The sequence below is a fragment of the Miscanthus floridulus genome, chromosome 12 (genome assembly GCF_019320115.1).
Source record: "Miscanthus floridulus cultivar M001 chromosome 12, ASM1932011v1, whole genome shotgun sequence".
Classification (NCBI taxonomy): Eukaryota; Viridiplantae; Streptophyta; class Magnoliopsida; order Poales; family Poaceae; genus Miscanthus; species Miscanthus floridulus.
In genome coordinates, this window is record NC_089591.1 from 51,072,096 (window position 1) to 51,096,401 (window position 24,306).

The 24,306-nt window shown below is 45.9% G+C and overlaps 1 protein-coding gene across 12 annotated transcripts; it reads left to right on the top strand.

The window, feature by feature from the left end:
• The first annotated feature begins 499 nt into the window (after nt 1-499).
• LOC136498280 (uncharacterized) lies at nt 500-4,138 on the top strand. Of its 12 annotated transcripts, none has more exons than XR_010769556.1 (7): nt 500-1,043; nt 1,496-1,640; nt 2,008-2,129; nt 2,419-2,480; nt 2,652-2,703; nt 2,835-2,940; nt 3,973-4,138. XR_010769556.1 is itself a non-coding variant. In XM_066494230.1 (5 exons), the coding sequence occupies exons 1-5, from the start codon at nt 840-842 to the stop codon at nt 3,981-3,983; spliced, it is 483 nt and encodes a 160-aa protein (XP_066350327.1). In that variant the 5' UTR covers nt 500-839; the 3' UTR covers nt 3,984-4,130. The 12 variants fall into 12 exon arrangements, 2 of the variants coding, with proteins under 2 accessions (XP_066350327.1, XP_066350326.1); XR_010769550.1 differs by having other exon boundaries at nt 2,069-2,129; nt 2,570-2,703; nt 3,973-4,135; XR_010769549.1 differs by having other exon boundaries at nt 2,069-2,129; nt 2,570-2,940; nt 3,973-4,133.
• Nucleotides 4,139-24,306: the final 20,168 nt, after the last annotated feature.

Here is a 24,306-nt window from a genome sequence, read left to right on the forward strand (position 1 = left end):
ACGCTCGATTGTCCCTCCGTCGCTGGTGGCCCCTTCGCTCCTCTCCCTCTCTGTGCGACGGCGTTTGTCTTCTCACCCACTGTCCACCGTCCCGTCGTAGCATGGTAGGATCTCGCCGGAGCTGTCACCGCACCTACAAAAGGTGAAATGACTTATAATTTGGGATGAATGGAGTAATATCTTAACATGGGCGTGAAGAGAAGATAAAACACTTTAATGGGTGGTACGGTCTGTTTACCACTCATTTAACTAGACAAGCCCGCAAGGACTCCAAGAAGGAGACACCGGCCACGTCTACGGTATTTTTTTTGTCCGCTCGATCTCGCGTCCAACGGTCCAGATTTATAGGATCGGATTTTACCGAGAGCAGCTTCTACTGCTTTTGTTTACTTTCTCGGCTTCTCATCTCTTCCTCTCTTCTTTTCTCGCTGCTATCCGGCTTCTCCTTCAGACCTGGGCCAACAAATATATACTGGCTTCCAATTCTCCTTTCCCATCCCATCCTTCCAGGAAAAAAAGAAAGCAACGCCGTTGCCTCTCCGCCTCGTCCTCGACTCCTCTTCCTCCCGTGCTTCTCCCGCAGTGCGCCGCCGCCGCTCGCGCCGCTGCGAGCGCCCACGCCTCCCCTTCTCCTCCCTCCCTCTCGACGTGCCAACGCACAGGCTGGGCCCGAACGCGGACGCCTCCATGCCTCGCGCGCGGCCGGCATTAGGTGCTTCTGCGCTACAGGAAACCCTAGGTACCCGGCTGTGCGTGGCGTCTTCCTCTCCGGCAGAGCACCGGTGCGGTGGCGTGGGCGCCCCCTCCCCCGGGGCGAGCGCAGCAGTGCAGCGGCGCGGATGGCCGCAGAAGGTGTGCGCGACGGGATGCTCCTGCATCGGCACACCTCCCCGCTTCCCACGCGCCGGCAGTGCGCGGTGCGTCATCGTCACCCCCCGCATCCCGGCGTGCCAGCTAGGCCCGCGCCTTGGTGGGGCGCGACGGCACCCCTGGGCTGCGGCGCAGCCCGCCCTCTGCTCCATTCGCTTCTTGCCGTCTCTCAGGTGAGACAAGACACATGTTTCTCTCTTTATTTCCCTCTCTTGATTGCTACAGGTTCACAGGTTCATTCCATTTGTACCAAAGCCAGGTCCTTTACATGCTTTTGGCTTCGACATAACTAGGTGTCAAGTGTGAAAAAGAAACCATGGATACGCTGTGTTCTTTGCTTCGATTTACTAATGTGTTTTATACTGATTTGTACATCCTAAGATTAAATTACCACATGTGGCTATATGCTTGCCGTGATGTGGTAATATGCCTTATATTATACTGAAGGATTACATCAATTGAATGCCTCTAATTACCGTGTTTCCTACTACGTAATCATACCATTGTATTTATTACAGTGATATTTTCTTGCCAAGGATATTGCATTCTTAGTTTATTAGTCACATCGATTTGAATTTACGAGCACGTTGAGGTATGGAGCTAATGCACACCATTTTTTTCCCAGTGCTGCATTGGATCAGCGATGATGTCAACTCTCCTATTTTCAATTGAGAGGGTGGCATATTTTCTTTCAGTGATCAAAGTAAATTATCTAAAGCCATGCAAATCTACTTCTATCATGAAAAAAGGGGGCAGAATGGCCACTCTTGGTAAGAAAAACTCTTCCAATGTTTTTTTCTTAATACCTCTAAGTTCTACTGTGCACTCTGCTTCATAGATTCTATTTCTTCTGTTATTCAGTAACATGGGTTTACAAAATCCATTTGTCCTTTTCAAATATATACTGATAGTTTAAAATAGTGAGAAAGTTATCGTAGCTTATTGACTTATCTGAAAACCATTGTTCCATTCTTTTGTCAAAGTAATTGTTATTTTCCTGTGAGATGACACAAATAGTATGGTAAATGCTTCCAACAATTGTTTCTGTTCATTGCCGCTTGATTGCTGTGCTTCTCCTATGATTGTGTCTGTGGGATGCCTGTTATTTGAGATCTTATAACAATTTGGTTGGTTCAGTAAAGTTGTTTGGGCCGTTTACTGCAAATATATGCTTACTGCTTGAGCTCAACACATCCAGTGAAACAACAAGGGTGGCTTCTAATCCAACAGCTATGTATTCTAATAAGACAACAGTCATGGTATTTAACTGTAACACCATCTTGCTACAGATTTCTTATACATTTACTCATTATCATACTGGATAACAAATTGTGTGGTTGGCATCGTTCATTTCGATTAAGCTATATACCTATACACTATGATTTGCTATTTTTTAGATGCTCTTTCTACCTAATAACTAGGTCTGTTGTGTACGTAGTTCTATTTGTCAGTGCAATTCTCTATTTTAGTAGTATGTGGGGTTTCTTTTATCTCTTTTCGAAGATATTTATATATGATTTCCAATATTTTTTCCTATGCTCCATGTAGGTCTGAATCATCTGGAGTTGAGGTTTGGGTGGGTTCTCTGCACCTAAATTCTCTAAGATTTGGTTAGCGCCTTCAAGCTTTCTCTCATCCTTTATTTTTTACTCTTGTGTGTGCTATTGTCAGCTTAGATGTTTATTCTTTCTTTCAATAGTTCTTCAGGACCAGGCTGTTTATTCTTTCTTTCAATAGTTCTTCCTCTACTGTGGGTACCAACCACAGCATGTAGAATGCAGAGTAGTAGTGAATTTCAAAACTCTCGTTCGAGATTCCTATACTCATGCTCAGGTAACTGAATGATCTAATGTTTTGGAATTAATGATCTGCTCCCTTGTCCTACACTTCTAATGAAAAAATCTACGTGCTTTACTGCTGTGACAAAACTATTTACGCTAAATGATTTTTTTTAATCTATACAGCACACATGCCTGCTGTGATTTTGAAAGGATAAATTTTCAAACTATAGTGCAATGTTTTCGTCCTGTTGGTTCCCTTCTTGGCAGAGAAGTTGGTACTGGCTAGCTGGTAGATGTCTCATTCCACATATTTATCAAGTAGAAGTATTTTGTTAATTACAATTTCTTATGAACATTGATTCATTAAGATCAGAGGTGCAGTGTCATTTCAATTGTATAATATACCTACTATTTTTTCTGGCATTATGCTATTCATCTATTTCTCCATGCTTATGGTAATTACTGACGCCATATATACAAGCCATTTAATCATACGATATTTTATATTTAGCCAACATATGCAGGCTAGGTTACGATACTTATGTTCGTTGGTGCTTTAGATAGTGTAAATTGAAAGCATGAAAAAATCTCTCTTGCAGCATGTCTCTTCAGTTTTCCAAAGTTAATCATCTACAATTAGCTTTTAATATTGCAAGGTAATTACTCTCCAGGTTGCTACCATGTGCCAGTTGTTTGCATATATTAGGGAAAGGAAAGTGACATCATTTGTGTTGCTTCCTTTCCGAATCATAGTGTTCTTCTTATGTATTTTATGTGCCTTGCTTTTTCACCCCCGTGCTTTATCCTTGAGGCCGCGGCCTGTCACCAGCTAACATGCTTATGAATTCTATGTGTTTGTGGAGCTATTCCCATTCTAGGTAAAAATTAACTAATTCTGTTTTTTAAGACGCCTTCCTCTTTGTCGGTTTTCGATGTCTGAGTTAGTGCCATTCATCATATGTGCCAGTTCATCTTTTGGCTAAATATTTTTGTCATTCGTTACTTGCAGTTTTTGGTTTAGGGTCCCTTTTCTTCTAGCATATATTAGTACTTCTTAGACTTTTAAAAATTCACACTTCTACATTTATAATAGAAAGCATACATCCCTACAAAAAATTATGTCAGCCTAAGTGTTAAAAACTATCATGTGTAAAAACAAAAAAAAGACCCATCATGACACCTTAATGACAAAATGCTGCTCTCTTCCTACCCAGCCTGCTACTGTACTTTGCCCCCCCACCCCCCTCCAAAAAAAGGGAGAAGATATAATTAACCTATTCCTTCCCTAACGTTTACTAATTCGTTATGTTCCTTCCTATAGCAGGTGACTGACGGCAACCAGCAAGATGCCTGCTCTAGCGTTTTCAAGACATGCGAATGGTTATATTTCCAACGGCAAAGGCACCCGTCGTTCCCTTACCATGTCCACCCTATGTATATAGGAACAGTCCCAGGCTAAAAAGAACCCAGGCTACTTAAAAAAATGACGCTCGAACTGATCTTTGTATATCATATCGCAGCTTCAAGTAGCCTACTATGGCTGTGTAATGGCACCGACTATGTACCAGCTGTTTACTTAACCACTCTCCGTTCATTCTTCAAAGAACTACATACATATATTCGGATGTGAACTACCAAGTACCATGCTCAAACTGGTATTCTTGTGTCTTTTTCATACATCCAGCATATTTCCTCCATCTTCGAAATGTTTCCTGGTGTCCCCTACGCGCGCGAGGGTGCGCGCCTTCTACTAGTTGATAATAATTCGAAGACTTCTTGTCAACGTGACCTCAACAAAAGCCAGACATAGGCCTTGTTCGCTTGTCTTAAAATCCGTATTTTTCAGTTTGTTTTTTCAGCCGGAATAGTATTTTTCTCTCACAACAAATTAGCAGGAACAGTGTTTGGGCTTATTTTTTCAGCAAAGCAAACGGGGCCATATTATCTGTTTCAAACATGGTTTTCGATGCGTGAACATTCACCTCATCAAATCATGTGTCTCCCTCAAATTTCTCAATCTCATCCCAGTTGATAGGCTCATTCAAACCTAAACCAGGCATGTCAAAATATTTTTCATATACGCGCCAAATTAGTTAGGCGCCAATAGTTGAAAAAATGCGCGTAGCTACATGCATGAAATCTGGAAGGAGTTGTTGTGAAACGACACCTATACACGAACATGCATCTATAGACAAAGACATCTCTTCACGAGTGATCTCATCCATCAAGCATAAGATTAGTGGATAGGATTAGTTAGTTTTAGTCCCAAATAGCATGCCTTTTGGAAAGAGTCGTGTCCCTTCGTGACACCCCTTCACTTATATAAATATATTTCAAAGATTAACATCGTCCAGTACTCTTGATCGACGACCGCGGGTGGCATTTGGACCTCAGTCCATTCTGCGATGAAATCAGCCAATACCTGAGACTTGATGGCCGTCCGGGAGGCATACGCAATGCCCTGACCCATCAGCTCGAGTGCCCATTTCGCGGTTCTTCCCGTGGCATCCTGGTTTTGGACGACCTCGCCGAGGGGAAAGGATGTCACGACCGTCACCGGATGTGACTCAAAGTAGTGGCGTAGTTTCCTCTTGGTGATGAGGGCGGCGTACAGAAGCTTCTGGATTTGGGGGTAACGGGTTTTCGAGTCGGATAGGACCTCGCTGATGAATTATACATGGCGCTGTACTTTGAGGGCGTGCCCCTCTTCTTCCCGCTCCACTACCAGGGCGACGCTGACCACTTGCGTCGTGGCCACAATGTAGAGCAGAAGGGGTTCTCCATTGGTAGGAGGAACCAGAATCAGGGCCTTCGTCAGAAGCAGCTTGACCATGTCAAGCACCTCCTGGGTCTCGGATGTCCATTTGAAGTGGTCGACCTTCTTCAGAAGTCGATAAATGGGGAGACCTGGTTCGCTGAGGCGCAAGATGAAGCGGTTGAGCGCGGCGAGGCACCCCGTAACTTGCTGCACCCCCTTTATATTCTGAATCAGGCCCATCTCTATAATGGCTGAGGTCTTCTCCGTGTTGGTTTCGATGCCACGCTCGGAGACGATGAAACCAAGCAGCATGCCCTTTGGGACCCTGAAAACGCACTTCTCAGGATTGAGTTTGATGCCGTTTGCTTGGAGTTTTGCAAAGGTCCGCTCAAGATCTACTACGAGGTGGTAAGCCCATTCGGACTTGACCACGATGTCATCAACATAGGCCTTAACGATTCGTCCAATGAGGATCCTGAAACACTTGAGCATACAATGTTGGTATGTAGCCCCATCGTTCTTCAGACCGAACGACATTGTGACATAGCAGAACGATCCAAAGAGGGTGATAAAGGATGTCGCAAGCTGGTCAGGCTCTTTCATCATGATTTGATGGTACCCGGAGTATGTATTAAGGAAGCAGAGGGTTTTGCACCCTGAAGTAGAGTCGACTATTTGGTCTATGTGTGGCAAAGGAAACGGATCCTTTGGGCATGCCTTGTGGAGACCCGTGTAGTCAACACACATTCTCCATTTCTCACTCTTCTTTCATACAAGAATGGGATTGGCTAACCACTCTGGGTGGTATACTTCCTTGATGATTCTGACCACCAAAAGCTTTGCGATCTCCTCACCAATGGTCCTGTGTTTCCCCTCGTCAAAGCGACACAGGCGCTGCTTCACTGGCTTGGAGCCTAGGTGGATCTTCAAGGCGTGCTCGGTGACTTCCCTCAGAATGCCTGGCATGTCCGAGGGTTTCCACGCAAAGATGTCTTTGTTGGCGCGGAGGAAGTCGATGAGCTCGCTTTCCTATTTAGAGAAAAGTGTGGTGCCAATGCGCACCACCTTGCCCTCAGGGTTGTCGGGATCTATGAGGACCTCTTTGGAGCCCTCCGCTGGCTTGAAAGACCTGGTCAACTTCTTGGGGTCGAGCGCTTCTTCGGTGACCTCTTTCCTGATGGTCGCGAGCTCTACGGAGGCGATAATTGCCGTGGCATTATCGCAACACTTGACCTCGCACTCGTAGGCGTGCTGGAAGGAGGTGCCGACGGTGATGACCCCGCTAGGGCCCGACATCTTAAGCTTGAGGTAGGTGTAGTTGGGAACGGCCATGAACTTCGCATAGAATGGTCGTCCCAGGATGGCCTGATAAGTTCCATGGAACCCACCACTTCGAAGGTGAGGGTCTTCATCCTGTAGTTGGATAGACCCCCAAAGGTGACGGGCAGATCGATCTGCCCAAGCGGCATGGCCTGCTTTCCAGGCATGATGCCATGGAAAGGAGCTCAGGTTCGCCGGATGCGCGCTCGGTCGATGCCCATAGCATCGAGCGTCTCGGCGTACATGATGTTGAGGCCGCTGTCTCCATCCATTAGTACCTTGGTAAGCCACTTCGTACCAACGATCGGGTCGACCACAAGCAGGTATCTCCCTGGCTGTGGGATGCTCTTCGGGTGGTCAGTCCGATCAAAGGTTATAGCGGACTCTGACCACTGAAGGAAGGTAGGTGTGGCCGGTTCGGTCGTATAGACCTCGCGGCGCGCGACCTTCTGGCGGCGCTTGGAGTCATAGGCCGCCGATCCTCTGAAGATCATGAGGCAGCCGTCTGACGTTGGGAAGCCGTCGTTCTTCCCCTCAGCGTCATCCATGGTAGGGTCGGGGTCCTTCCCGTGCTCCCCTTTGTTGGAGCCTCCGGACAAGAACCACTTCATGAGTCCGCAGTCCTTGTACAGATGCTTGATGGGGAAGGCATGGTTTAGGCATGGCCCCTTGAGCAGTTTTTTTGAAGTGGTTCGGAGTGCCCTCCATGGGCTTCTGACCACCCCTACGGTCAGTGCGGCCACGAGCGATGTGGCAGAACCGTCTAATCTAATGCCTCACAGGAGTGCTTGTCTTCCATTAGACACTAAGCACTCAAGGGAGAACACTAAATTACTCGGTTCTATCGGGCACACCCCAGGGGAGAACCCAAAAATCCACATTTTTGCCATCAGGATCACAAATGAGAGAACAAAGCTTACATCATTCTTAACCATTTCATACATCCCTTTTAGCACAACATCAGAGTATAATAGTTATTGTGTAACAGCAGAATGTAATCATATTATCAGAGTTATAAATAATTTAATGTACAGCGGAATTTAAACATGTGATCAGAATTATAGCGGAAATAAACATCCATTAATGATATGATGAAGTATTGATATATAAACTATTACAACAGATTATGAAACTTTCATTTATAAAAACATTTGGTGAGAGTTATAAATAAAAACTACGATCGCGACGTAAAGGAATCCTCGTTGAGCCCACCAGGAGGAATCCACTCACAAGGGTCAGCTCTAGCATCAACCTATCACCTGCAACAGGGGGAATAAAACCCTAAGTACTCAATTGTACTCAGCAAGACTTACCCGACAGGAGAAAAGAAAAGACTCCAAGGATATGCAAGGCTATATGGCTTGTGGGTTGCATTTGCAGGAAGCATTACTAAGCATGCGTCCTTATATTCGATTTTTATTAATAGCCGCATTGGTTCATTAACTAACCATTCTATGTAAGCACCTGTGCTACTTTCAAGCAGGTGGTAAGCAATTAGATTTCCTTTTCCATCTTTCATCTTTCATCTTCAGTTCTTACTACGATGCTAAACCGCAGACAAGCCGTACCGGATAGCCCAGCGATTCGCGAATCAATGCCCCTAGCTGGGTACCCCGAAAACACACGCCCCGCTTGTACCCCAGGCACAAGCAGGACTAACCCATCACTCTCCTATCCCGGGTGTCCAGGTCTCCGTCCAAACTGGGACTCCAAGCCCCCGCGCCTGAGTCCTGGACTCAGTGCGGTGCAAGGACCTCCTCCACCAAAACAAACCCTAACAGTCGGTCCGGAAAGAGCCGGATCCACGACAAGAGAGCAACAAGTCTTTTAAGCGCCCATACATAAGTATGTGCTCGGGATAATAAGTCTGTGACCTGCCTAGAGTCATATGCAACGATCGGTCCTTAACCGACTAGACAGGGAAAAAATAGTGTAACCAAGCTATGCCCCGTGTCCACGGCGACACAACTCCTTACACTCACCAATACCCAAACCATATCCCTGCCCGGTCACCATTTTCCTTTCCACCATTTTGATATTTTCCAAGTGATAGTAATCCAATAATATATTTCCTATCTCTCGTGAGTGATAGACAATCACTCAACTTCTACCGGAGTCCTGTAGCATAGCATTCTACACGATCCTGTCATACTAGTAAGACTCATAGGAATAAAGATATATGTGCATGTGGGTTTCATTCAACTCCTTAAACTTAATGCATAAATATAATTTAAACTGCAGAAAAGTAGAGGTTATGCACCGGGGCTTGCCTGGGTAAAATATAACCAAAAGTTAGCATTCCATCTTCGTGATATGATCACCATAGCATCATCTTTCAGCTACTCTAGTTGATATCATCGATCCACCATCGTTCCTATTATGATATGTATTGATGCAAATGCATAGTTGTAAATAATCAACGGCAGCCAAAATTCTTAGAAATCCAACCACACTTCCAAAAGTACCATTTCTCCAGCAACTCCCGATGACTCCACGATCCATCGACATCCCTCCGTCGGCGTCGAACTCGTGGTATTCGGCAAACAGACACAAATAAATATTCACATAAATTCAACCGCGTTCCAAAAATTATGAAACTTTATGGATAGGTGGGGTTCGATCTTAGATGGATTTAGGAAGAAGAAGTGATGGAATCGGAGTTAGCATAGTGGAGATATTAATTGTGCAAGGTGGCCGCTAATTAATCACGATGAGAGAAAATGAAACGTGATTAGTGGCCACGAGCTGCCGCTGGTTATTAGAAAGGGAAAAGGAATAAAGAAATTGGTGGCGTGGATTAATGGCTCATGACTCTTGACTTTATGTGTATAGGAGCTGAGTTGGTTCTCGGCTTTGCTACTAGCACATGGCATAGGACAAGCTGTTGCTGTGGACTTAAACAAAGAGCAGAGTGGGTATACGGCTAGGATTCTTCGAGAGAGACACAAAGAGCACCGAGCATTTGTGCTCCTCAGCTCGTCCACCATGGATAGCTGCTGGACTTTCGCCTAATGGTGATTCTGGCCATGACTTCCAAATCTAAGGGCATGGGGAGGTAGAAGGGAGGTAGGGGATGTATGGGGACTATCTACCTTGGTCTATTGCAGCTCGAGGAAGAAGATCAATAGACCATAGCCTTCCCAGGCAAGAACAGAGAAACTCGATTTAGAGAGTAAGATGGTGAGCGGTGGAGTGGGATGGCTTGGCAGGCTTGGCGTGTCCTTTATAGGCAGGAGATGCGGGGCTACAGGTGGAGCTGGCATCTAGCTAGCTAGTCATGTGAATTGGATTTCACGTGATGAACTTGGAGTGGGTCTTTGGTCATGAGTGCATTAATTCAAATGATAGACTTTGAGTGGTCTTTGGACTTGACGAGCACATCAGGACTAGAGTGTGCTTTGGGCTAAACGTGCTTGGTGGTGGGGTGCTGATTCATTCATGCAGGTCAAGGAATTAATAGGGAGAGGAGACCACAGGTCAAGGAAACATTAGAGAATGAGAAGATCAATTGCAGATTAGCTACCTCAGCTGATTATTGCAGCTCGAGAGAAATCGATAGACGCAACTTTCATGGACAAGAACAGAGAAACTTGATTTGAGAGAAGCAAGTGAGCAGTGGAGCGGAACAGCTCGGCGTAACCTTTTAAAGGCAGGCGACACGAAGGCGCGACAGCGACACGTCGTAAGGTTAGCGGCTAACTAGCTTGCTTAAAGGTAATAAAACATTGCTGCGAACGACGGGATGCTTCGGATGAACAGTGTTTCCACGCTGCTACAGCTACCGTGTTTTTACCAGGCTTATTACAGCAGATGGTGACTGCCTGACAGTAGTCATCGTCGGATAGTGAGAGAAGCTAGCTAGGCTGAACAACTAACTGCTTGCATCGATAGTCCCCAGCTCCCACACCACTTGCTTATGTGTGTGGCGTGCTGCTCATGCATCACATTCTTTTCCTAATAACACGTCATAGACTTGACTTTGAGGACAGCTAATTAATCCATGGGAGACTTTGGTGCTTAAGCTAGTACACTATAGTAGGAAGACATGACTTAGTTTGCAGGTGCATACTAAGAATAGTCCAGAGCTGCCAGAGGTCAGGGAAGTCATGGTTCTCTGCAGGAAGCCGTGTTTTTCTTCGTGCTACAGTGTTTTCTTCGTGCCACAATGTTTTCCACCACGCTATAGTGATTTCTGCGGTGCTGCTGCACCCGAGGTGCAAGACGTGCCAGCTACAGTGAAGCATGTTTGATTTCAGACGAGTATGGTGCACGCCGAAAAAATAAACGCAGCTGCTGCGCTCTCTTTCTTGTCAGTTCGTGCTTAACAAAATAAACCCGTGAGTTTATATATATATGTATCATTCTATTTATTAATGGATTTTATTTTATTTATAAAAGTTGATTTTCATGCTTAATCTAACCGAACAAAACGTTTTCTAGAATTGTCGTCGGACATTCCTGAATATTTCTACGCACTGCGTAATTTATCTTGAGCGTTGATTTGAGTCCACGAAACTAAGTCACACGGGATTCACTTGTCGCAGCAAGTACGTTTTAAATTAAAAACCCAAAAAACTCGTTTCGGAAATTTTTCTTAGGCCTAAATCGCGGTGCTAAATAAACTCATAACACCAGGGGTGTTACAAGCGAGCCCTCGCGCCGTTGCTTTTTCTTCTTAGCGGGACAATCAGAGGCGCCTTCGCTGGCGTCCTCGTCCTGCCTCGCCTTGCCCTTAAGGCAGTCGAAGATCGCTCCGACTGCTTCCTCGCCCAAGATGTGGCTGGTGGCGATGTCAAGGAGTTCCTTGGTGGTTCATGAGCCCTTGCGTCCTAGCTTGTGAACTAGGGACTCGCAGGTGGTCCCAGATAGGAAAGCTCCTATAACATCGGCGTCAACGACGTTAGGTAGTTCGTTGCATTACCGGGAGAAACGCTGGATATACCCACGGAGGGTTTCTCTAGCCTTCTGTCGACAGTTCTTGAGGTCCCATGAGTTCCCAGGGCGCTTGTATGTGGCTTGGAAGTTCCCCATGAAGATCTCCTTTAGGTCCATCCAACTTTGGATTCTATCGGACGGGAGGTGTTCCAACCATGTTCTTGCCAAATCGGCCAAGAACAATGGAAGGTTGCGGATAATGAAGTCATTATTATCCGCACCACCGGCTTGGCAGGCAAGTCGATAGTCTTCGAGCCATAGTCCGGGGTTCGTTACCCCAGAGTACTTCAGGATATTGGTTGGTGGTCGGTATCTTGGCAGGAAGTCAGCGTTGAGGATGTGTCGGCCGAAGGCCTAAGGCCCCGGTAGGCCAGGGCTCGAGCTTTGGTCCTCGCCGTTGTCGTAGCGTTCGCCACGACAAGGGTGATAGAAATGGCTGGCTCCCAGGAGGGCTTCATTATTGGTGATGATCCTTGGGTTCAAGTCATAGGCCATGGCGCGTGCGCGCCCACTGTCTCCGTGGTGCTCGATTTCTTAATCGAGCTCTGCGCATTCCTGCTCGAGCTGGAGCCGTGCTTCCTCAATCTCTTGGTGTTGGGCTTTTAGCTGCTGCACTCGCATGCGAGGTGGGGCCGCTGTCTCCCCTTCGGCCTCGTCATTGAGGTTGTTTGCTAGGGTAGCCTCCTCCTCGCGGATGCTTTCGACGTGTCCCTCAGGGGTACCTGTCATGAAGCATTCATGAGAGAGGTGATGGCTTCCCTTGCTGGAGTCAGAGCCAGAGGGCGACTCTGGTTCCTCTATGAGGAGGTCATGGAAAAACTCCATGATGTGTTCGATCACACCCATGAACTCATCGTTTGCAGGGGATGGGGTCATGGGCTGTGCCACAAGGTGGCCAATGGTCTCTGTGGTGTTGTAGGGACCGAACGGGGGCACCGTCAGGGTGCTCTGGATGAGGTATTCTAGGGAGAACGGCTCTCTCCTGGTAAGATGTGCCATGACGCGGGCGATCGAGAAGGTGAGGTGGCGTAGGTCCTCCTGGGATGGTTGGGGTCCTAGGAAGACACCAAGCTGACGCTCCAAACTACCGTGGTCGAAGTCGAGGGGCTGGCCGCTTCCGGGGGTGTGGGCCTCCAGTGCACGCAACCATAGCTCCTCGACCATCTCGTTGATCGCGTCGAGGCCGGTGGAGTGGAAGGGTTGAACGACAACGGGTGCCCCACGCCAGCTCTCCCTCTGCTGTGACGATGAAGTCCAGGTCCCCAAAGCGCACGTATGCGCCCAGGACCCAGCTGATGCTATGACTAGCCATCCATGGCCTGATGTTAATGTCGGGACACGCAAAGTCCCCTGCCTGGTGCACCAACTGTCGGTGTTTCGAGTAAACACCAACGAGTAAATTTGTGTTATTGCGCATCTGACCTGGATGATGTGCTAAAAAGACACAAGGTTTATACTGGTTTGGGTAGAATATCCCTACATCCAGTTCGTGGCTGCTGCTCGTGTTATTAGCACTAAAAAGTTCATAGTAGGGGTTACAAACGGGCGAGAGAGGAACAGGTCCCAAGTCTCTGATGGAAAGGTCAAATGGGTGCTGAGAGTTTGGTTGCTGCTCAGCTATGTGTGATATGATGCGTGATGTGTTTAATTGATCCCCTTAGTGGGATTCCCTGCCTTCCCTTTTATAGGCCAAGAGAGAGCAGAGATTACAGATGGGAGAAAAGAGGAAAACTAGAGGCAAAGGAAATCCTTCAATGACGCTGGGTCTTCCTTTTCCTCTGTGCGGGCCCCACTTACATGATAGGCGGGGACAACAATAGCTCCACACCGGGCGCATGTCCGCTGACCCTGAAGTGGGACATCTTGTAAATGATTGCCCTAATGAAGAAAAGCTCAAGTTGAAGAAAGAAGAAGAGAGGCTAAGGCATGTTAAGTGCTTCAAGTGCCGCACTTGGAGTCATCTTACCTAAATGTGCCCAACCAAGCAATTGGTGAAGCAACTAGAAGAGCCTCAACCAAAGCCACAAATTGAGCAAGAGAAGACACCCCAAGAGCAAATCAAGATCAACCATGAAGATGGTGGTGATTTGATGATAAAGAAGAAGAAAACTAGAAGGGGTGAAAAAGCAAGAGAAAGAGCAATGCGTCCAAGGATGAATCAAGATGCAAAGCAAGTGAGCAAGAATGAAGAAGAGAAAATGGAGAAGATTACTCACATGAGATGCTATAATTGTGACACATTGGGCCACCTAACTTCGGGTTGTCCAAACAAGCTTGAGAAGAAGGCTCAAGCAAACAAGGAGAAGCAAGGCAATGAGAAGCACAACATGAGCAAGGAAGAAAAGGCTCAAGCAAAGAGAAAGTGCTACTCATGCCAGGAAAGGGGACACATGGCATATTCATGTCCCCTAGGTAACACCCATAAGCCTATTTCATTTAATGATGATTCTATGCTTAGGAAGGGTGGTAATGGTACCTCTATGGTTGCTATTGCAAAACATCCCACTATTCATACTAAGGCTATGCCTAAGTATGTTGCACCTAACTTGAGAGGACCCAAAGTTGTTTGGGTACCATCAAAAAGTGTATGATTGTTTGTAGGTACCATCAACATTGGAGGCTTGGTTCAAATGATATTCGTCTTGTTGATCATGTAGTTGAGCCAAGTATTGCTAAATGATGATCATTATCCCAATGCCATGACAAATTGAGTGAAGTCCAAATGTGCTACAACATACAAGTGTCAAATTCAAGTTGTTGGTGATTCATTGGATATATTTGATGGTTTGCAAATAATTGAGTTGAAGCTTGCAAGTTGGATGATCATGAACCAACTAAGGTATATCTCTTGTTGAACATTTCATTTGGGTGCATATGAGTTGATTGAAAGGGACAAATATGCAAAGTTGCTTGCTACAAGTTGATTGAATGGATAATTGATTAGTAATCAAGGTTGGATTGATTTGTGTTGGATAAATTCATGAGATGACTTTTAGTAAGTGGTTTGAATGGATATATGTCTTATGGAAGTATTCAAACAAGTTAGTTTCAAGTTTGATTCAATTTGATGAAGTATAGCTCAATTGTTGAAATCTGTCCTATAATTAAGAATCTGAGCTAGCTGTGATCTTAGCCATGTTTGTGTAATCAACACTTATTGGATTGACATAAAAATTAGTGTACATGCTCTAGACTTCTGGTATAAGATGATGTACAATTTTCATGTGAATTGGATAAGAAATGCTTCGGTTTTGGAGTGGATCTTGTCAGCTATAGTGCAGCAGTTTTCAACATATAGCAGTGATGGAAAAATTAAAATATGGTAGCAATCTTGAAGTCAAATGAAGCTCAAATTTTTATATCTGCTAGATAACTTAGTTAATCACATCTCCACCAAATTTTGTGGTATTTGGATTTGTACTTTGGGAGATATGCTTATTTCTTTGAAGGGTACAAAATCTGCCAGAAAAGTGACAAATGCAGGATTGATCTAGAGTCACTTTGATTGAAAGGTCCTCAAGTTGGAAACATGTTTACAAGTGTTTGAGGTACCTAAGTTTGGTTTTGAGACAATCTAGAAGCATGACAAGCAAAGAGTACAAGGCCATTTGATTGTGGAGTGTACTTTGCACATTTTTGGTACTCAAGATGAAGATCCAGATCAAACTCAAGTTGAAGATGAAGTTTAAGTTCTAGATAGATTGGAGATCATTTGGTAGAAAGAAAAGGACTTAAACAAGTAGAAAGAAATGGACTTAAACAAGTAGAAAGAAAAGGACTTAAAGAAGGAATCAAGGTTACTCATCAAGTTAAGTCCATCACTTGGATCAATCAATCAAGCTATTTCAAGTGAGTATCAAGAATGGTTCTTTGGAAAGAGGTCACTTCTCCCTAGTGTAGGGGCTTGCTGCCTATGTATAGGTAAACCGAGTATGGTACTTGGAAGGCTAACATAGAAGTGGTGATCTGAGGGACATTTGAGATGCATAGTTGAAGCAATCAAAAGGATTGATCAAGAAAAGCAAGCAACACCGAAAAGAGAGCTAGTCATGATATCTCAAGTGGCATTCCAAATAGTTCTCTCATGTAAGCAAAGATCAAAAGATGAAGTAAGCCAACCACAATAAAAAAGTGCACTTGATCATAAGTGGTATTCATCTCATATGGGTGAAGAGTGGAATTCAAAATAGTGTCTATTGGTCTTCACCAAGCTTATAATTGGACTTCACATTGCTATTGGAGTAATAAATTGGAATCCATATGACTATCCTCTACTCCAACATAGCAAAGGTATCATTGTAATGTGCATGATCATTTCATCCCTTACTAGTATGTGGTTAGTGCATATAGTACATGCTTCATAGGATCATGCATAACAAATGAAATGTTTAAATTCATAACCTATCACTATTGCTTGAATTATTACTTGATCTAGTGGTTAGTATATGAATTTGTTCATGAGCTAGTGATCCCAAGTACTTGATCTAATTTGGATTGCTAACAAGTGACAAGTACAACATTGGCAAGACAACCCTTGCAAGAGGTGAAGAAGCTTGTCATTGGTTTAAACCGGACTTGAAAGCTTAGGCAAATCAATTTAGTTCAAGTCAACCATAGAAGCTCATGATAGTGATAAGAGTACAAGCACAAGACAACAATGCAAATGGATATCTAGTTTGTTTGTTTCAAGTGGTATCTAGACTCAAGTATTTCATCAAGAATCTACAAATGATGTCTAGATCAACTCACAAGTGATATCCTATAAGTGGTACTCATGAAGATAGCAAATGTTCAAGAAATGGTTTTTATTGATAAATCCAACAAGTGGTTCCATGCTAGAAAATTCTTTCAAGTGGTATCAATCATGCAAGACGATGGTTCCACAAGTGATCCTCAACTTTAAGTGATCATCAAATGAAGAATGCTTCCCTCACCTACAAGAGCTCAAGTGTATCAAATGGATGATCCATGCTATAACATAGGAGAGGTGTCACACAAATTGATATCAAGATCAAAGATTCGATGTGTGGTATCTTAAGAAGCCCTACACAATATACAAGTAGTACAAGTTACAAGTGGTATCTACAAGTAGTGTCATTCCAACAATCAAGTGATATCCATAAAAAATGCAAGATTCAAGCCTCAACCATCTACCCCAAATGCATACCTTTGCATCAATGAGAAGCTCACCTTTTATAGAAATTGATGACAAAGGAGGAGAGATTGTACAAAGATATGAAAGCTTTGAGATTGAGATTGTACAAGGGGGAGAGATAAGATATGAAAGAAGTAGAGGTTGGACATGGACATGGACAAAGAGGGAGCAATGGACAAAGAGGGAGCAATGGACAAAGAGGGAGCAACATTGAAGAAAAGAGATGGATCAAAATTCTTGGACAAGAGAAGCACACAAGTAGGGGGAGCAAGCTCATGAACTTTGATTGATTGTATTTGATATGTGCATATTCATGTGCTTGCTTGCATCGCATAAGTTCTTAAATTCAATATGCATGCTTGTGTGATGAATGCTAGTTGTAGAATTTGATTGATGAAATGAAAACTAGCATGCATAGGATGATAGCTAGACACTTGGTATGTTTTACAAATAATGCTAGTACCTTGCTTTTAATGTTCATCTCATGAGGTATCTAGTGATTTTATTTCCAAGAGATATCTAGCTAACCATGGTACTAAGGATGAACTTAAAGGTGCAACTCTGATTGGTATCATGCTTCAAAGGTTTACTCTATACACCTTAGCATCATTTAGTAGTAATTACTCTCCCACAATTTTAATCTATGCATATGAGCGAGCTTCAAATCAAACACTCTAGCACATATGTAGGGGGAGCTAATACTACCATCTCAGGTTTGTGGTACCTGTCCAAAATCATTTTTACATGATAAAATTGCTTGGGCAAGCAACATGAATCTAAAAGAGCTTAATTTCCATATCTTTGTAGAGTTGTCATCAATTACCAAAAAGGAAGAGATTGAAAGGTCCTTGTGTGGTTTTGGTAATTGAGTGACAACCTAGGTGGACTAATTGTGTTTATATGAGATACACAGGTGATTAGTCCATAGGTACATGTGTGTGAGCAACATATGCCATGAAGGTGAAAATGGCTTGGAGATGTTGCAAAGCTCACACATGTGATGATGTAGGAGCTCATTGCAAATGAGACATAACATTGGGTCATGTGATCAAGGTGGAGAAGACCAAGACAAGACTTGGCTTGATGGACCGGTTGCAAGCGTGAAGGGTAAGTCGGAGGCTTTGGAGCGATGGACCGCGTGGCGGTGAAGCTTGAGCAAGACTTGGCGCCGATGGATGAAGGCAATGGTGAAAAGCAAGTGAAGTCAAGATCGATGAACCAATATGATTACGTGATGATATGAAGTGGATCATATCATTGTTGATCATGTTGGTGCATGTGTTGCATCAACATTGGAGGAGATGGAATGGAATGCGCAAGGCAAAGGTATAACCTAGGGTATTTCATTTCACTGGTCATAGGTGTGTAGAGAAGTTGATGGTTGGGTTTAGGATAGATGGCCGTACTATCAAGAGGGGCAAACTTGTTTGTATATCAGTCATCTAGTGCCACTCGAGTGATCTAACTTTGCATCGTCGCTAGGATTGAGTGGCGTGGCAAGTCGAGTGGCTAATCCTTTGGAAAATTATTGTGAAAATGCTAACACACATACACATGGTGGTGTACACTTGGTGGTGTTGGCACATTTACAAAGGAGATAAAGTTGGAGTTGATGTGGATCAACTCAACGATGAAATGGAGGCGAGAAGGGTTAGAAACTCCACCGGCGGAGTGTCCGCCCGTAGAGTGTGGATAGTCCGCTGGTGCCATCGGCGCCCTATATAGAAAAGATAGGGTCTCACAGAGTGGACCAGAAGCTGGTCACGTGGTGACCAGACGCTGGGGTCCTGCGTCTAGTCAGTGGCGGTAGAGAGCGTGCAGGCGTCGATCTTCGACCGGACGCTGGCCGGGTGCGTTCGGTCAGGCTGACATACGGTAACATAGGCTACATAGAAAGGTTGGAGAAGGACCGAACGCTGATGTTGTGTCCGATCGTGACCGACCAAACGTGTCTGGTCGTGACTGGTACCTTACTGGAAACAACCGGACGCTAGGGTTGCTGTGTCCGGTCACTTTGAGCTGCTGTGTCCGGTCATCACTTGATCGTTGAGATCAAGTGACTGTGGTTGAACAGAGGCGACACGTGGCAAGCATCCGTTGACCAGACACTGAGGTCCTGAGTCTGGTTGTTTCGACTGCCGCGTCCGGTCATCCCGAGATTTACCCAATGAAGGGTTAACGGCTAGTTTAGCCCGTGGGGCTATAAATAGAAGGGTGTCTCGGCCATGGCTGGTGCTGAGCACCTCGGGGGACTTTGTGTCCATGCTTGTGTGTGCTTAGGAGCCCTCCATCTCACATATACTTGATAGTGATCATTCGATTATGTGAGAGAGCGATTCTAGTGCGATTGTATCGTGGGGTTGCATCGAGTGGCACTAGGTGATCGAGTTGCAAGCCGGTGTTGCTTGTTACTCTTGGAGGTTGTCACCTCTGAAAGGTCCTAATATGGCTAGAGGAGGGGTGAATAGCCTATTTAAAATTCTACAAATCAACTAGAGCAATTTGATTAGTATGACAAATAGCTTAATGCAAACTTGCTCTAGCTCTATAAGGGTTGCAAGCCACCTATCCAACAATTCTAGTTGCAATGATTACTTAGGCACACAAACTTGCTATGTAATTACTCACTAAGTGCTCTCAATCTTGCTACTCTAAAGAGCTCAACTAGATGAATGTAAATAATAAAGCAAGCTCTCAATTCTAATTACACTAAAGAGCTTGTATCAACTAGTTTGCAAGAATATAAATAAGTGAGTAGTGTGATTATACCGACGTGTAGGGGATGAACCAATCACAAGATGAATATATAGCCAATCACCGGGAGAATGCCAAAGACAAGAGACAATCAATTTTCTCCCGAGGTTCACATGCTTGCCAACACGCTACGCCCCCGTTGTGTCGACCAACACCTAGTGGTTCGGCGGCTAAGAGGTGTTTCACAAACCTCGTCCACACGATTGGACACCGCAAGAACCGACCCACAAGTGAGGTAACTCAATGACACGAGCAATTTACTAGAGTTACCTTTCGACACTCCAATGAGGAAGGTACAACTCCCCTTACAATCACCGGAGATGGCCACGAACAATCACCAACTCGTGCCAATCCTCCACCGCTGCTCCAACTGTCTAGGTGGTGGCAACCACCAAGAGAAACAAGCGAAATCCGCAGTGCAACATGAATACCAAGTGCCTCTAGATGAAATCACTCAAGCAATGCACTTGGATTCTCTCCCAATCTCACAATGATGATGAATCAATGATGGAGATGAGTGGGAGAGCTTTTGCTAAGCTCACAAGGTTGCTATGTCAATGAAAATGTGCAAGAGAGTGAGCTTGAGCCGGCCATGGGGCTTAAATAGAAGCCCCATGAAATAGAGCCATTGGGCTCCTTACAGCACTGAACATGGGCTGACCGGACGCTCCGGTCATATTGACCGGACACTAGACCTCAGCGTCCGGTTGTGCGATGTGCGCCATGTGTCTTTGGCTTCAAACACCGATCGTCTGATTTCAACAGTCAAGTAATGACCGGACGCGTCAGTTAGAAAGTGACCGGACACTAGATCTCAGCGTCCGGTCGTTTCTAGTAAGGTTCCAAACGCGACATTTCACGACCGGACGCATCCAGTCATGCCCGACCGGACCCACCCAGCGTCCGGTCATACAACGTCTCCTCTGTGCGTCTCACGTCAGTGTACATCAGCACTGATCGGATGCACCCTGCCAGCGTCCGGTCACAAAGTGACCCAGCATCCGATCATAAGACCGAAACATGCACCCTCTACTGCCACTGACCTAACGCACCGGTCCAACCAAGGCCAGCGTCCGGTCACTTGCAGTGACCTCCAACTTTTCTATCTAGGGCGCCGGTGGCACCGTCGGACTGTCTGCACTCTACGGGCGGACACTCCGCCGGTGGAGTTTCTTACCCTTGCACCTAAACTTCACCACCCTTGATCAAATGTGCCAACCACTAAGTGTATCACCTTGTGCACATGTGTTAGCGTATTTTCACAAACATTTTCAAGGATGTTAGCACTCCACTAGATCCTAAATGCATAGGCAATGAGTTAGAGCATCTAGTGGCACTTTGATAACCGCATTTCAATATGAGTTTCACCCCTCTTAATAGTACGGCTATCTAACCTAAATGTGATCACACTCGCTAAGTGTCTTGATCACTGAAACAAAATGGCTCCTACTATTTATACATTTGCCTTGAGCCTTTTATTTTTCTCTTTCTTCTTTTCCAAGTTCAAGCATTTGATCATCACCATGCCATCATCATCGTCACGATCTTCTCCATTGCTTCATCACTTGGAGTAGTGCTACCTATCTCATAATCACTTTGATAAACTAGGTTAGCACTTAGGGTTTCATCAATTAACCAAAACCAAACTAGAGCTTTCAATCTTCCCCTTTTTGGTAATTGATGACAACCCTTATACAAAGATATGAATTAAAGTTCATTTGAATCCATGTTGCTTTACCAAACATATTTACCATGTGTAAAGGATATGGGCAAGTTTCATGAACTCCATATGATAGCAATTACTCCCCCTACATATATGCTAAGAGTTTGGATTGAAGCTTTGCACATATGATTAGATAGGAAATATAGGAGTCAATTTCTACCAAATGATGCTAAGGTATAAGAGATGGAGCTTTGAAGCGTGATACCAATCGGAGTGCACCAATATACCATCCTTAGCACCATTAGTAACTAGACATATACAAGAACTAGAATACCCCGTGAGATCAACATTACATGCAAGGGTCTAGTTTCCATAGAATGAACATAAGTCTAGTTACTTAGCCTATGCATGCTAGTTTTTCATTTCAACATTCAAACCTACAACTAGCATACACCACACAAGCATGGATATTTGAAATTAAAACTTATACCATGCAAGCAAACATATGTAATGCTCATTCAAATGCACCATACAAGTTTATGAGCTTGCTCCCCCTATTTGTATGCTCAAAATTTTAATTGATCCCCTTCTTTTGTCATATATTATCTCTCCCCCTTTGTTTCACTATCTTTGTACACTATTTCTCCCCCTTTGTCATCAATGACCACAAAGGCTTAAAGTATAGATAGGTGTCGGGGACCTAATACCGGGGTACCCCAGAAGGTGGAACCGATAACCACCGAACGTAAAAAACTTCTGGACGCATAAGGGCACCGTTTCATCCCTTGTTCGAATAACAGAAGTTTGGTTCCACCCCACCCAAATGCCTTTGGGACCGGCTTGGTCTCTCCCGAGGGCCGAGGGATAAGCTCTGTCTCGCCCAACGCCTTTAGGGTAGGCTCAGTCTCGCCCGAGGGCTGCGGGATAGTTTCGGCCTCGCCCGACCCCAGAGGGGTAGGGTCGGTCTCGCCCAGGAGATAGGGATTGGTCTCCGCTTCGCCCGATGGTGAGGAACGAGCCTCACCCTGCTCCATATCTAAAGTTTGGATTCACCTTACCTGACCACTTCTCCCTGCTCCCTCAGGATGATAGAAACAGGGCAAGACAAGATGTTCGGGTCAACCATGGCTCCAAGAACCATACCCTGCGCCCTGACAGGAAAAGTACTACCAGGGGAGGACGGGACGGGTGCTTTAGACCCTTCTGGGCACCGCAGGGCCCGAAAGGTTGTATCGGTGCATGCTCCTCGCCATGTAGAATTGTAGGCGCCGCCTTCAATCCTAGGACATGGAACCCGACGAAGATATATGACAACCGCTACACTCTAGAAGAAGATTTGCTATTTCCACGAACGACGGGAATTCCATCACCACGCTGTAGACCAGAGGGAGCGGCGCCCGCTTCCCGACCCCTCAGGTCCAAAGCCAGAAGGCCTTGACCTCGACATTACTCTAGACCCCGATCCCACGACACTCCGACGAAGACTCACAAGAACCGAAAGACGTGCGGAGCAAGGCTGGGAAAGGCTAATGAGTCAAAACCACTATACTACATCCCATACCCTGAGCAGGGCAACATTCTGTAATCAACCTGACACTCTATAGGGATATCAGCAGTGTTGTAGGCACTTATCTTGCTTAGCACTCATCAGAATAAAGGACCGAACCGGGTAGACGTGAACCACAAGACTAGATAAAGCCCTTATCCTTGTAAAGCTAGCCCCTTGATCTATAAAAGGGGATGCGCTTCTCCCATAGAGGGGGGGGGGAGAAAATAGCAAGACCACGAACAGATACACACAGTCAAGCGGCTACGAAGCTCTTGACCTCCTTTCAACCCTTTCATCAGAGACTTGGGACCAGTCCCTCTCTCGATCGTTTGTACCCTTTACTACAGACCATTCACGGTGCTAATAACACAAGCAGCAGCAAACTGGACGTAGGGACATTCGGCCCGAACCAGTATAAATCTTGTGTCCTTTAGCGCTCCATCCAGGCCTAACGCGCATTACTATAAATTTATTTGCCGGTGCTTGTACGAAACACCGACAGTTGGCGCACCAGGTAGGGGCTTTGCGCATTCCAAATCAGGCCTCGGATGGCCACCCACGCAATCACCTGGGCCTTGGGCGCACACGTGTGTTTTGGTGACCTAGACTTCATCATGACACTAGGAGGAGAGCTGGCGCTGACTCACTCAGCCGCCCCATCTCCCCCTTCTATCAACCTCAGCCGTCTTAGGCTCGATGGTCCACCAGGCAACTCCCTGGGAGTCCCATCATCAAGGGAGGCTTCTCACAACGCCGCCTTATGTCCGGGAGGGTTCGTACGGAGCGCCCCGACAGCGTTTCCGATCGGTCTCCGCAATGCTGCGGCGACCACTGGCCGCCTTCCGGCGCTACGTATGGTTCAAACACCCACGGACATCGAGTTCGTGGGGGTGATTGAGCAAGATACGGAGACTCTCTACGGGCTCCTCAACGAGGAACCAGGATCGTTCTCCAGCTCAGATTCTAGTAGGGGGAGCCACCACCCTTCTCGGGAATGCTTCATGACGCAGACCCCTGAGGGTCACGTCGAAAGTGTCCCCGGGGAAGAGGTGACCCCCACAAACAACCCTGACTGTGGATCCGGGGATGAGATGGCAGCCCCATCTCACCTAGGGATGGAGCAGCTGAGGGCTCGTCAGCAAGAGATCGATGAGGCCGGGCAAGGGCTCGTCTGGGAGTACGCGGACATCAATCACGAGATTGAATGCCGCAAAGATGGGGGGCGTGCGCGCGCCACGGCCCGCACCGTGCACCAAAGGATCCTCACCGACGATGGGGCCCTTCCTCACTTTGCCCGAGCTAGTCAGAACATCGCCGCAGCAACCGCCTTGCTGCGGGGCCTTCTGGAGGCCGCGACATCCGAGGATCGCCGTGCCCATCGAGAAATTCGCACGTTGCTCGAGCGGGCGGCGGTGCAGCAGGCGGAAAGTTCGTTGTCTCGACGATGCGAAATCGACACCAGCCAGCGCGTGCCCTCGGTGCATCCCACCAAAGATGCGTCCATCCACCAAACACCGCCAG